At 29.7% G+C, this 13,564-nt stretch overlaps 1 protein-coding gene and 1 long non-coding RNA gene across 2 annotated transcripts; both read left to right on the plus strand.

Annotated features, from left to right (window-relative positions):
- The first annotated feature begins 1,380 nt into the window (after positions 1-1,380).
- On the plus strand, positions 1,381-3,111 carry LOC111026163 (pyriculol/pyriculariol biosynthesis cluster transcription factor 1-like). The gene is made up of 5 exons (XM_088125282.1): positions 1,381-1,434; positions 2,089-2,163; positions 2,256-2,435; positions 2,753-2,868; positions 2,967-3,111. Exons 1-5 carry the CDS (start codon positions 1,381-1,383, stop codon positions 3,109-3,111), a joined length of 570 nt encoding a protein of 189 aa, XP_087981408.1.
- Positions 3,112-10,597: 7,486 nt separating this feature from the next.
- On the plus strand, positions 10,598-13,277 carry LOC111025282 (uncharacterized). The gene is made up of 3 exons (XR_015791971.1): positions 10,598-10,768; positions 11,905-12,011; positions 12,973-13,277. It is a non-coding gene; the product is annotated as an uncharacterized LOC111025282 (long non-coding RNA).
- Positions 13,278-13,564: the final 287 nt, after the last annotated feature.

Below are 13,564 nucleotides of genomic sequence, written 5' to 3' on the forward strand. Positions count from 1 at the left end.
CAACAAATGACCACTTGTTGGATGGATCAACATATTTCAATGGAGTCTCGAATAACTACTCCAATTTGCCAACAGACCCACGTGGAGTTTGGTTACCCCCTCCTCAAGAAAGTGAAAAAGAAGACTAATTAAGAGCTGCGGGTTTAATTTGTTTGGTTAATTCATTCAATTTAATTTTGGTTGATTTTGGACTGTGGATGTAATTAGTTAGAAACCAGCTTGGCTATGAGCGCAAGTTTTTATGGCTAAGTTTCATGTTTGAGAGTGATTTTATTATTGTTGGAATTACTTTTACTAATTTTAAAATTGAAATTACATGTTTGGCGAACAATTCTCAAGTGATTTCAGTCCATTGTCAATTCAATTGGGAGACGATTCCTAATTGAATTCCTAATCAAATCCAACATGTTGGAGAGGGGAGTATGTCCATTACTACTCAGCGCTTTGCCAATAGAAATTAGTTTTTAAAATATTTAAAAATCACCTTTAATTAATAAATTACCTATAAAAGTGTGTAACCAAACCTTAAAATAACTATGATTCTTAAATTATTCCTAACAGGCCCTAAATGTTGGATTTTTAAGTGGTTCTTCCTAGCCTCAATAATGATTCTAGGTTAATGTTTTTTCTTTTCTGTGAAAATCAAATACTATTTTTCCAAAATTTATAATTAAAATAAAATTTACACAATTCCCATTCTTTATTTTAGATATCTCTTTTAGTACTCTTAATTTTAGAAAATTACTTTCGGTGCATATATATATATATATATATATTTTAATTTTGAATTTTGATTTTAACTGAAATTTGAAAATCCAAATTTGATTTTTCGTAAATTGCTTTCGACTTCTTTAAAATTCAAAATTAATTACTATATTTATTTTAGAGATAGTTTTGATAACTTTTATCTTATTTGAATAGTCAGGTCAATTGTCAATCTGAAATCTGAGTTTAACATAGTAATACTATTTTTGATCAAGAGTAATGATTTCCAATCTTTCACCCAATACTAAAAAAGGAAAAATAAGTCCTATCAATCCAAAACTAAGTCTCCTTGATTTCAACTTTTTTCCTGACATCTTAATAATTTCAATCTTATGTCCAATCTTTTTCTTAATGAATATTTCGTTAAAAAAACACATTAAAACATCAGGGTTGGAGTTGAAACTTTGAAAATATTAGGGACAAAATCTAAATGTCATCGGGGCATATAGTATAATTTAAACTTTCAAAAATATCAACAAAGAAAAAAAAAATGATTAATTAAGCAAGGCGGGGCAACCACCAATGTCTATAAAAGGGGAAGAATTGAAGCAAATAATGGGATTAAGGAGTGAAGAAAATATCTGAAAGAAATAAAAGATCAGTTGAAATTAATCAATGGATAAGAAGAAAGAGGAATCAGATATCACTTCAGAGAATGGCGAATCACAGGTAATTATCTTATTCCTTTCCAAAATTTCTCTGCAACTTAGTTTGTTTTGTATGGCATCATTAATGGAGTTTTCTTTTATATTTCCATGGAGCTGCTTCTTTTCCTGCCTCAGAAAGATCATCTTGGGGTTTTTAGTTTTTTCTTGTTTTTTTTTTTTGGGACACCTTTTAATTTCAAAAGAAAGAAAAAGGAAAACCCTTGAGAGAGAGGGGAAATTTGTACTTCAATTACTAAGGGTAGATAGATTTTGAGTCATGACAGAAAGAAATGTAAAAATTTATACACTAAAGTTACTGTAATAATTTTCATGTTTTGATGACTTTTCATTTGAATATCTTCCATAGAGAAGGATCTTTGGGACCTCTTTTGATTTCTCTAGAGAGAGAGGACATCGAATGGATAGATACAATTATTGTGTGGTAGGACAGATTTTGAACTTACATTGGCAATAATAATCATCATGAGAGAGAAATAATGTCAAAATTTATGTAAATTTTCATGGTTCTATGGAACTTCTTGGTTTTCTTTGACTTTTCAGTTCAATATCTTACATGGAAGGATCTTGGGTTTTGATCTTTTTCTTGATTTATTCTTTTTCTTAACGAAGTTTTAATAGGCCAATGCCATGTTAATTTGTGTGTAACATGTTACAGGCCTCTTCTTCTTCTGAGCTTCCCAATATCTCTAGTGCAGCTCCAGCCCTCTTCCTTCGCATTGGCTCCTGGCAGGCATGTAAATAATTTTAATTTTAATTTGTATCTCTCATTCTCTATGTATGTGGTATTATAAGCTAAGGCTTGTTTTTGGCTTCATTTTTCAGGCAGTGCCCCAAAATGAAGGTGATTTGGCGTTGAGATTTGATTATGGGGCCGAGAATATATCGTGGGAGATTGTAAATGAAGGGCCTTCGACAAAGCACAAGATTGAAATTGATTGGTCCAACATCATTGGGATTCAAGCTTCTACTGAAGATCACAGACAAGGAACCCTCCAACTTGAGGTTAATTTTCAGCTTCTTTTGATTAAAATTCAACTAGAATATGTTTAGGGTGTTTTCTGTTCACAGAGATGATCTGATTTTTCCTACAACAAATGATCATTTGTTCTTTCTTCATTTCAAGATCTTGGGAATGTGTGGATAATAATTTCCATCTTCAATTTCTAATGTTTGGTATGTTTTGTTAAGGAAATTAACCTTTGAAAAAACTTTTTAGTCTCCAATTTTTATTAGTTGTTGTTTTCAAAATAATTATCGAAGGAGCTTGTGTTTGGAATCCTTTTCAAAATATTAATCTTTTTTCATATTGACTTTTGTAGCTATTATATCCGCCAAAATTCTACAAAGAAGTCAATGTTAATCTAGAGACACACGGTACTAGTAAATGGATTGAGGGATCAGATTTTACTGAAGATCACCAAGCTTCTAAATGCAGGTTTGCTTGTAGCCGTACATCTTTTATGACATGAACAATAAAATATCCACAATGATAAATTAATTAAAAGTTAATTTTTTTTTTATGGTTATTTTTAGGAGGCATTTGGCTGCGTTTCCACCTGGAGTGTTGAACGAGCAGTTGGAGAAACTAATAAAGTATGATGAGCGATTGTATGAACTGTGCCATCGTCGATTTCCAACGTTTGAATTGGCTTACTTCCTTTCACAAAATTTTCTCTAATTAAAAAAATCAAACTCTATTAGGTATGCACTTAATCCCTTTTAATTTCAAGCATTAGAAGAAAAATAATTACTTTGGTGCATTTTTTTAATCTGAAATTTTGAAAAAGAATCAGAAGGCAGAGAACCTTTGTCCTTTGTCCTTTGCCATTTTTTTAATTCCTTGGCTCATTTCCTCAAATGGTAACACCATTAACTGGATGTGTGTGTGGCCAAGAAAACCTTTTTAATTTTGTCCAATATTCAAGAGTTTTCTTTCACAAGAAAAAAACAATCAAGATGATATTCTACCATGTTTGGATGAGAAATTTAAAAATTTAAAGTTCCATTTTTATTCAAAAAAAAAATTAGAAAGTACAAATTTGGTCTCTTTGAATTGGATCTAGTTTTAATTTCGTCTCAATAGTTTTAAAATTTTTATTTTGTCTTGACTTAATTTCAATTATGTTCAATTAGTTCATATTATTTTGTTAAACCTCACCAAATATATTTATGACACGTCAACTTTTAAAAAAGTAGGACACGTTAATTTTTTCTTTTATAAAAAATATATTTATGTGTTTATTTTGACATATTATTAATATTTAATACTTTTAAAACATCAACCTAAATACATAATACTTTATTTTTAAAATAGAAAGATATATTAACAAAACTGTTTATTATTTAATAAAGAAAAATCAAACTTCTTCAATATTTAATAAAATTTTACTTGAATAGACTTGGACAATTTAAAAAATGTTTATGCTGTTGTGACCATTGTATTAGATATCTGACTGACACGTCGACATTTTCATATATCTACGGATCAACTGAAGGGTAAATCGACATTTCCATCCTATTACAAAGAAAAAAAAAATCCCACAAAACATAAAAAATATACATATCAACAAAGTGTCGCTAATATATATATATATATAATATTAATATTAATTATTTTTAACTTATTTAGAAATAAAAAAATGTTTATTTGTTGACTTAAATATTTTTTATAATTTTTTAAATTGTCTGCGATTTCGACATTTCCATAAAATTGGGACCTCAACATTTCCATCGATTTAATACCTTGGCTGTGGTTGTGGCTGACTCGTGGTGTAAGTCGTGAAAGAAAGTCTATTTATTGGGAGAAAAAATTTGGCATGTGTCATTCATGGAGGAAATGTTCCATGCCCCATCATTTTTCTTTCAAGTCTTATCTCCTCCACCTTCGTTTTCTTCGTCTCCTTTTCCTCCTTGTCGTTCCTTTTCTTCGTCTTCTTTTTCTTTCAGACTTTACATCTTCTTCTAAAATAGGATACCCTTACTTGGCATGTTCGAGCATATCACTGTCGGATATGTGTCAGACCGAACTCACAATTATTGTAACTTCTTAATTAGAGATATATGGCAATTAGTTCGTTTTGGCAATTAAATTTTATTTTAATATACAAGTCATATATAAAATTTATGTTTACTAATTTGAGTAGGAATTTGTGTCCTCATGGTCTATCTAAAAATACAACTTTTTTGGTCAATGTCTAAACCAAAAATCAAACGGGCACACTCTCTCATCTCTTAATTTCCAGTATTAATCATTCTGAAATTTTGGTAAAAAATTTGTGAGTATTAGCTCAATTCATTGGTCTTAACTTTTTAGAAGTTTTGATTTGACCAAGTTAAAATTTTGAGGAACAAATTATAATATTGACTAATCTATCTTCTAAAACTTAATTAAATATTAGAGAAAAAAAAACAAGAAAAAAAACCCCCAGCTTGGAAACGTTGCATTTAAAATATTTTATGGTTTATGTTCAAGATTTTTGTTGAATTAAAATTTTATTTTCTTGTGTACATTAAAAAAAAAAAAAAATCTAACTAGTTTAGAAACCAACTTGAGATTGGTTTGGCAACTAAATTTGTAGATGGGCTCAAAGGTTCTATATTAACACAATCTTTTTATGGTCAAGTTCAATGTTACTAATTAAATATTCTATTTTGTTGTTCTTGCTGTGAATTTCTTGAAATGGATATTCATAAATGCTCCATGTATAGGTTGTTGAACAATATGCAAGATAATCTTCTCTCTTTTAGAAATGTGCTAAAAAATTCAATTGATAATCTAATTAAATTTCAGTTTTTTTTTTTTTTTTTTTGTAACTTGCTTTCAACTTCTTTAAAATTAAAAATCATTAGGGTATTTGAAAGGATCTACAGAAATTTGCTTTCAGTATTAAACATTTTTTTTTTAGATTTTAAAGAGTTTTCAGAAGAAAAATAATCAGTCAAAAGTCTCCAACCATTTTTTAGTGAAAATTTTAAAATTTTTAATTTCATTTTCACTAAAAAAATAGTTTTAATTAAATTATAAATTTGGAATCTATAAATTTAGACTTAGTTTCAGTTTGGTCCAGTTAATTTTAAAAATCTTTTATCAATGTGAGATCCTTAACATGTCCCTCAGTGGCTTTTTGGCTCATCGATCTTGGTTGATCCCATTTTTGGACCGGTTACTCGTTTGAGCTTTCTTGGCTCTAATACCATATTAATATTCATGAGGTTTCAATCGACAAGGAGAAGAGTAGTCATGTATATTATAAACTTATTAAGGTCCCTTCTTTTATCAACGTGGGATCCTTACTAGAAACGAACCTCTTTGAAATAATAGAGACTAAATTGAAATCTAAGGAAGGACCAAATTTGTAATTTAAAAAATATATATTTAGAAATAATTTTAAAATATTGTCAGTTTTTTAAAATGATTAATTATATATACCAAATGTTTTTTTTTAATCTATATAGCTAGTCCCAACTTTGCCCTACACCTTTTTAATGTTTTCAATTTTACCTCAATTTTTTTATTTGCTATCAGAAAAAAATAAAAATAAACTCCGATCCCTACTATAGATTTTAATTATTATAATTGAAACTCTCTCTTTTGAAACTCACTAAATTATAGAAAATACCTCTAAATTTGTAGGCCTGTTTGAGGGTTCAAAAGTAATTATGGTTAGAGTATTTGGTAAAACTAATTATTTATTAATTTATATAAAAATCACTTTCTAATTTACTCTAATGTACATAGCCTCCTCTGACAAAAATTTAAAAAAAAAAAAAATTCAGTTGTGTATTCTTTCCGATATATTTCCTTTCGCATCTATTGGCCTCCTATATCTTTCTTATAATTTGTTTCTTGTATTTACGAAATTTTGATAGATTCAATTTTTTATCACAATTATTTTTCCTAACTCTTTTATCAAATAATTTAGAGTAAAAATTAAATCATATGAACTTTTTAAATAATTATCTTAAAACGAATTTAGATATTAAGTTCAATATAAAAATAATTGAAATAATATATATATGTCTACTTAGGTCATTAATTATAATAGCTAACCATTTAGTATTAACTTACCAAACCCTATAACCTACATTTTTTAGGTTTGGAAAACACTATTTTACTTTATATAATTATAACTGAATTTTCTTAAACCATAATCTTTTTTAAGATACCGGAACCATTTCATTAATAAATACGTGAGAAACATGAAAAAAAAATGAGGCTATATAAAGACACTCAAATTGAGAGAAAGAAAAGGTATAACTTAATTACAAAAAGATTGATTTGGATGACACTGAAGAGGCAAGAGCAATGATGTTGCTCCAAATAGATAAGTTTGATTTTGAAGTATCCAGTGGAAGATATCTTATTGTTTTGTTCCAACCAAACTTACCACAAAATGGAACGCACCGCATTTTACTAGAGAATGTTATCGTTGTTGGTGGGAGTAGAGCTCGTGTCTATTATAAATATTCATTAGGTCATCTTATCAATATGAGATTCTTAATACTAAAGATCAGATTTCTCGAAAGAGAATCTACGAAGCCATTTAGTAAGAAGGGCCAAAAAGATTTGATTTGACACTGAACCCAGCGCACTGATCCGAATTTAAAGTCTTCCAAATATTAATATTTCTTGGGTTCATTTCAAAACCAATTGACAGTAAGCTGAGTAGCTCATGTCTATTATAAACATTTGTTAGGTCTCTTAGCTTATCTTATCAATATGGGATACTTAACACCCAAGACCAGATTTTTCGAAAGAGAATCTCCAAAGCCATTTAGTAAGAGGGGCCACATTTACGGTACTAATTTTACCGCTCACGGACCTCCAAGTTCTTTTGGGATAGTAGTAATATCGCATCGAATAAGGTGGGAGCTGCCTTTATCACCAAAAATCTTCCCAAAAAAAAAATTATGCATTTTATGTTCCAAGATTTTGGTTATATTCTGATAGGGGTTTAAAGACCGTCAAGTAATAAGTCAGTAAATTGCTTAAGACAGATTGAACCAAAGTGAGTCTACCGCCTTTTGAGATATACGATAATTATCGAGCTTCCTTTTCAACTCTTTCAATGATGGAATCCCAAAGGAAATCCAACTTTAGATTTCTGCCCAGAGACATACCATTTAGGTTTGATTGTAACAATCTTATAATTGAAGAGTTTGATTGTAATAATACTTATAGTCAAGGGACAATTTGTGCATCTTGCAAAATATTTAAAGGATCTAATTGCAACAATTTAATAATTCTAAGGAGTCGATTGATCAAATCATAACCTCGACACCCTTTTACACGAAGAGTGGTTTTTGCAATTTTCTCCTATTTTAATAGCCAGATCAATCCAAAACTAAGTCCAAGTTGGTTTCAACTTTTTCCATGACATTTTAAGAATTTCAATTTTATGTCCAATCTTTTTTCACGAATATTTCTCTAAAAACACATGAAAACATCGAGGGTTCGAGTTGAAACTTTTGGAACATTAGGGACAAAATCGAAACCCTACCAAAGATGGCATATGGTATATATGATTTAACCTTTCCAAAATATCAAAAATTAAAAAAAAAATAAAAAAAATTGATAAAGCAAGGGAGCAACTACTACGAAGAAGGTGTATAAAAGGGGAAGAATTGCAGCAAATAATGGGATTAAGGAGTGGAGAAAATATCTGAGAAAAAAAAAAAGATCAGTTGAAATTAATGGACAAGAAGAAAGAGGAATCAGAGAGTGATGAGAAGAAATTATATATCACTTCAGAGAATGGCGAATCTTCGAGTTTTTCCATAATTTCCGGAGCAGAGCAGCTTGATCATTTTTCCCAAACAGGAACCCTTCCACAGGTAATTCTCTTCTTCCTTTTCAACTTTCTTCTGCAACTCTTTTTTTTTTGCTTTTGTACGTTGTTAATGGAGTTTTCTTTTATATTTTCATGCAGCTGCTTGATCTTGGGTTTTTTTTTATCTGTCTTTGTTTCTTTGGGGAAAAACCCTAGAGATAGGGAAATTTTGTATTTCGAGCATTAAAGATACAATTAAGGGTAGAGAGATTTTGAAACTATATTGTTGAACTGCATGTGTGGTGAACTAAAGTTACTGAAATTTTTGTGTTTGGATGGAACTTCTTCTTGTTTTTCTTTCACTTTTCATTTCAATGTCTTCGAAAGCATTTAAGATCTTGGGATTTTGATTATTTTCTTGTTTCTTTGGGATCTCTTTTGATTTTTCTAGAAATTGAAAAACCCTAAAGGGAGGAAAATTTGTATTTCGAATTGAATACTAAGATTAAGGAATAGTAACAATTACGTATTAAGGTAGATAAATTTTGAACTTGCATCAATGACAATCGTCCTGAGAGAAGGAAATGTCAAAATTTATCTACTAAATTTACTGCAATTTTCATGTTTGGATGGAACTTTTTGTTTTTCTTATCAACTTTTTTTCATTTCAATATCTTCCATAGAACGATTTTGGGTTTTGATTTTTTTGAGAACTCTTACGATTTAATTTCTCTAGAGATTGAAAAACCCTAAAGAGAGGGAAATTTTTATTTATGCACTAAAGTTATTGAAATTTTCAGTTTTGATGGAACTTCTTGTTTTTTCTTTGACTTTTCATTTCAATATCTCTTCCATATAAACATCTTGGGTCTTGATCATTCTCTTGTTTCTTTGGCATTTTTTTGGAAATTGAAAAATCATAGAGAGAGAAAAATTTGTATTTCGAACATTAAGATTGAGGGAGATATACAATTATTTAAGGTAGATAGATTTTGAACTTGCAACTATGACAATCGTCACGAAAGAGAGAAATGTCAAAATTTTTCTACTAAAGTTACAGCAATTTTCATGTTTGGAACTTCTTAGGACCTTTGGATCTAGATCTTTTCCTTAAGATCTCATTTGATTTCTCTATAAATTGAGAAATCTAAGAGAGAATAATTTGTATCTCAAACATTAAAAATTGAGAGATATACAATTATTAAGGTACATAGATTTTGAACCTGCATTGATGACTATCGTAATAAAGATATCAAATTTATCTACGAAGTCTGCAATTTTCATGTCTTGATGGAACTGCTTGTTTTCCTTTGGTTTTAATCTTTTTCTTTCTTTATTTTTTTGGGATATATGTTAATTGAAATGGAAAACCCTAAAGATAGATTCCATGAGAGAAAGAACTGAGTCAAATTTTGGGATCTCTTCACATTTTTATGAAAAATAATGAAAGCCCTATGGAGAGAGGCACTAGAGAATGAAAGTATCAAATTCTCTTTACCTAAAGAGAGAGAGGCCAAGAAGTATCAAACCTTAGAGAGAAGGAACCATGACATAGTAAAGTCAAATCTTAAACCTAAAGATAGAGACCATTAGAAATGAAGAACTATCAAATCTTTATATAAAGAGAGAGATCATGAGAGAAGAAAAGAAATCTCAAATCTTTACATAGAGAAAGGCCCATGGGAGAAAGTACTCATTACAAGAAGCGATGGACACAAGAAATTATTATGAGGTTCAAGCTAGAACAATGGCAGTTTTATAAACTTGAATGTATATGATTGAGAAATTTTCCAAAAAAATATATGTTTTCATGCATCTAATGTCTAGGATGTATAAAGTAACTGCACATTGAATAATCTCTTTTTTTTTTATTCGAGAAATTATTAGAGAGACTTGAAAAATGTAGTTTGCAAATTACCGGTATGAAAGAGAACCATACATCTAATCTAATGATTAGAAAGCAACAGTCACGTTGAATAATTTTGCGTGTAACGTGTTACAGGGTAGAGAAACAATTGAAGTCGTCCTAAAACTTCCGGCGCTTCGGCTGTCCTCTTTACTTGCAGCAATGGAATTAGAAGAAGATACAAAAATTTCAATTCCTGCGCCATTCTCCAACCTCCCAAAAATCTTAACTGGGCGTTCACTGATCCCTCTCCCTCCCAACAATGGAGAACAAGATCAAAATAGCTCATCAAATGAAAGAACAATTACCTCAGGACCAAGCAGCTCCTCTTCTCCTTCTGAGCTCCCCCACATCTCTAATGCTGCTCCAGCCCTCTTCCTTCGCATTGGCTCTTGGCAGGCATGTAAATAATTTTCATTTTCATTTTCATTTTCATTTTCATTTACAGTATTATAAGCTTCTGTTTTTGGCTTAATTTTCAGGTGGTGCCCCAAAATGAAGGTGATTTGGTGTTGAGATTTGATTATAGGACCAAGAAGATATCGTGGGAGATTGTGAGGGAGGGGCCTTCCAAGCACAAGATTGAAATTGATTGGTCTAACATCATTGGCATTGAAGCTGCTACTGAAGATCACAGACAAGGAATCCTCCAACTTGAGGTTAATTTTCATTTTCATCTAGTTCCATTTCTACTTTTCATTGCATTTGTTTTTGATCTAGTGAAAAAAGTTTCTATTCTCATACCCATGTTCTTCTTTTCTTTTCTTTTTTAAGAAAGCGACACACCATTCATTCAAAAAGTATGTGAGAAACATATGATATGGGGAGACTAAGTAAAAGTTCCTACCACTTTCTTTGGTGGGTTTTTTTGTTCAAATATGATCTCTTTAGGGTTAGGAATTTTGTATGTGAGGAAGATACAAAAGAACGAGGCTACATGAAAACACTTCAATTAAGTGAAATGGTAGAGATATCTTAATTACAAAGGAGGGATGATTTGGATGAGCAAGACAATCATTTGATTTCTAATATAGAAGGGATGATTTAGTAGGGTTTTTTTTCATGGGAATGATATGATTTTTATAACAGATGAGGTTATTCTTCTCTGGAAGGAGACCTTTGAAAAAACGTGGAATCATTCATACGATTTGGTTTTTATTGGTTATTGTTTTAAAATTATTGAGAGTTTGATGTTTGGAACCTTCAAAAGATTAATTTTCTGCTTAGAAAGTATGCATGCTTAGATCATATCACTTGTTTAGGGTTTTATTTCATGTGGATTATTTGATTTTTAGAACGGAAGAGACTTCTTCTGGTGTGTTTGTTCCATTTGGTTTTTGTTTGTTATTGTTTTTTCAAATAACAAATCCTTTTCAAAATATATGTCTAGACATCACTTTTTTTAGGGAGACTTATTGAAAGAACTTTAAGTCTCTGTATTTCATTCCTAGATTTTAATGTTTGGAACCATTTTCAAAATAGTTCTCCACTTCTTCGAATGAACGCTAAAATCATGAAAAAATGTTAAAGATAACAGTTTTCTTTAGGGTTTTTCCATGGATGATTTGATTTTTAGAACAAACAATAATGTTAGGTTTAAAGTTTATGTTTTAAAAATTAGACTTCTAAAAATTAGCCTTTTTGTAATTATGATATCTGGACAGTTCGCTTAATTATCAAACATGTTCTTAAATCACCTAATAAATTCATTCAATCAATTCAAAATTGAATTAGGTTATATAGATTTGTTTGTTCAAATAAGATTAATGGTTATATTTTGTTCTCCCTTATGAAGCTGCAAAAACCACCAAGATTTTACAAGGAGATTGAAGCCAAACTACAGAAACAGTCCAAGTGGATAGATGAATCAGATTTCACAGATGGCAGAGCTTCTTTAAATAGGTAACCATCTCAAATATGGAATGTTGTTTCGTGAAATAATGATTTTATTTTCTCAAAGAACAAATCTTAAATTTTTTAATGTTTGAATTTCATTGTTTCAAAAAGAAAAATTAATTGACCTCCATTAATTAACATGTTTTAAAGTTATAAAAAAAACCATGATTTGTAATATATGACAAGAAGATAACATTTACGAACACATTAATTATACGTCATTTTGTTGGATTGAACCATGTTTAAGTGATTATTAAATGAAAAATCTTACAAAAAAATTAATTCAGAGTAATCAGTGCCATAGATGGAAACCATCTACTCAGAACAAAAACAAAAAAATCATAGATGGAAACAAGTTATATATTTATAACTTTTCTATTTAAGCTTTTAAGGGTAATGATTGAATATATGGAATTTGTTTTTTACACTTGAAAACTAAATTTTACTTTTTACTATTTTTTTTTTTCTCAATGTTTTAAAAGCCTCAATTTCGTCTCTATTGTTGCTACTAAACAATATTTTGACGTTGATAACACAATAATGAATTATTATTCAAAGTATCTAATTATGATAATACTTTATTTAGTGAATCTTTTCTTTTGATTGAGTCAGATATGAAGTGTTTCATCTTATTAATAATACATTACTGATCGATAAGTTTTTTATTCGGGTGAGATGATCAATTAAATGAATATCATTTTTAAAATGTAGTTTTTTAATACCATATCTCTCTCTCGTCATTTCCATATTCAATTTCTAAATTCTATTATTGTATAAAAATTTGATTGAAACATATTAGAAATAAAAGTGAAAAGTGATATATACCAAGTAAACCAAATGACATGTTTATCGTTATATATATTTAGTATGGTTTATTTAAGGTTAAAATCTACCTCTTCACAAATTTCATTTTGAATGTTATCTAAAAAGTCTCGTACTAATGAATATGTATGTTATCAATTTTCAGGAGATATTTTTCCGTGTTTTCTCCGGGAGTGCTTGGTGCACATTATAAGAGAATGATGAAAAATAAGCATGTGTTAGAAGTAAGCCAAAAGTCATTTCCAGCCACTTATTCTCCTTACTTCCCCAAAGATTAGAGAGGGACGGTTTTGTTTTTTTATGTCTGCTTACTTTTACAGGTCGTTCTGCGTTTACAAGTCAAATTTATAGAATGAGATTGTAAAGTTGATAGAGATATTTCGCATGCTTGTGAGTTTGTTTGTCGGTGTCCCAAGTTCTGAATTCACTAGTTACACAGACTATATTGCTACATGAATCTAAATTTTTCGTAACTCTTTCTTGTTATATACCAATCCGACCCATACAAGTTTCAAATTTCTCAACTTTGAGTCAAACATCTCCTTAATAATTAGGAAATTAAAATTTCAATGCATGAGAAGGAAAGAAGATGGAGAACCATTTTTTTGGCCTTGGAGGAGATTGAACGTACTAATTATACGTCACTTGCATATAAATTGAGAAGAGAGGAGTTAGAACACGTTATTCGATAGTTAAGAAGATTAAGGAAAGAAGTTAAGATATTTGTAAAAAAATAT

The sequence above is a fragment of the Momordica charantia genome (assembly GCF_013281855.1).
Source record: "Momordica charantia cultivar OHB3-1 chromosome 6 unlocalized genomic scaffold, Mcharantia_2.0 BLBB01000006.1, whole genome shotgun sequence".
NCBI classification, from domain to species: Eukaryota; Viridiplantae; Streptophyta; class Magnoliopsida; order Cucurbitales; family Cucurbitaceae; genus Momordica; species Momordica charantia.

Excerpts from the sequence above, each read along its gene's own strand:
- LOC111026163 (XM_088125282.1), top strand. The coding sequence starts at position 1,381 with ATGGATAAGAAGAAAGAGGAATCAGATATCACTTCAGAGAATGGCGAA. Across the intron at positions 2,436-2,752 it reads AAGGAACCCTCCAACTTGAG|CTATTATATCCGCCAAAATT; the intron begins GTTAATTTTCAG and ends TGACTTTTGTAG. Across the intron at positions 2,869-2,966 it reads CACCAAGCTTCTAAATGCAG|GAGGCATTTGGCTGCGTTTC; the intron begins GTTTGCTTGTAG and ends GGTTATTTTTAG.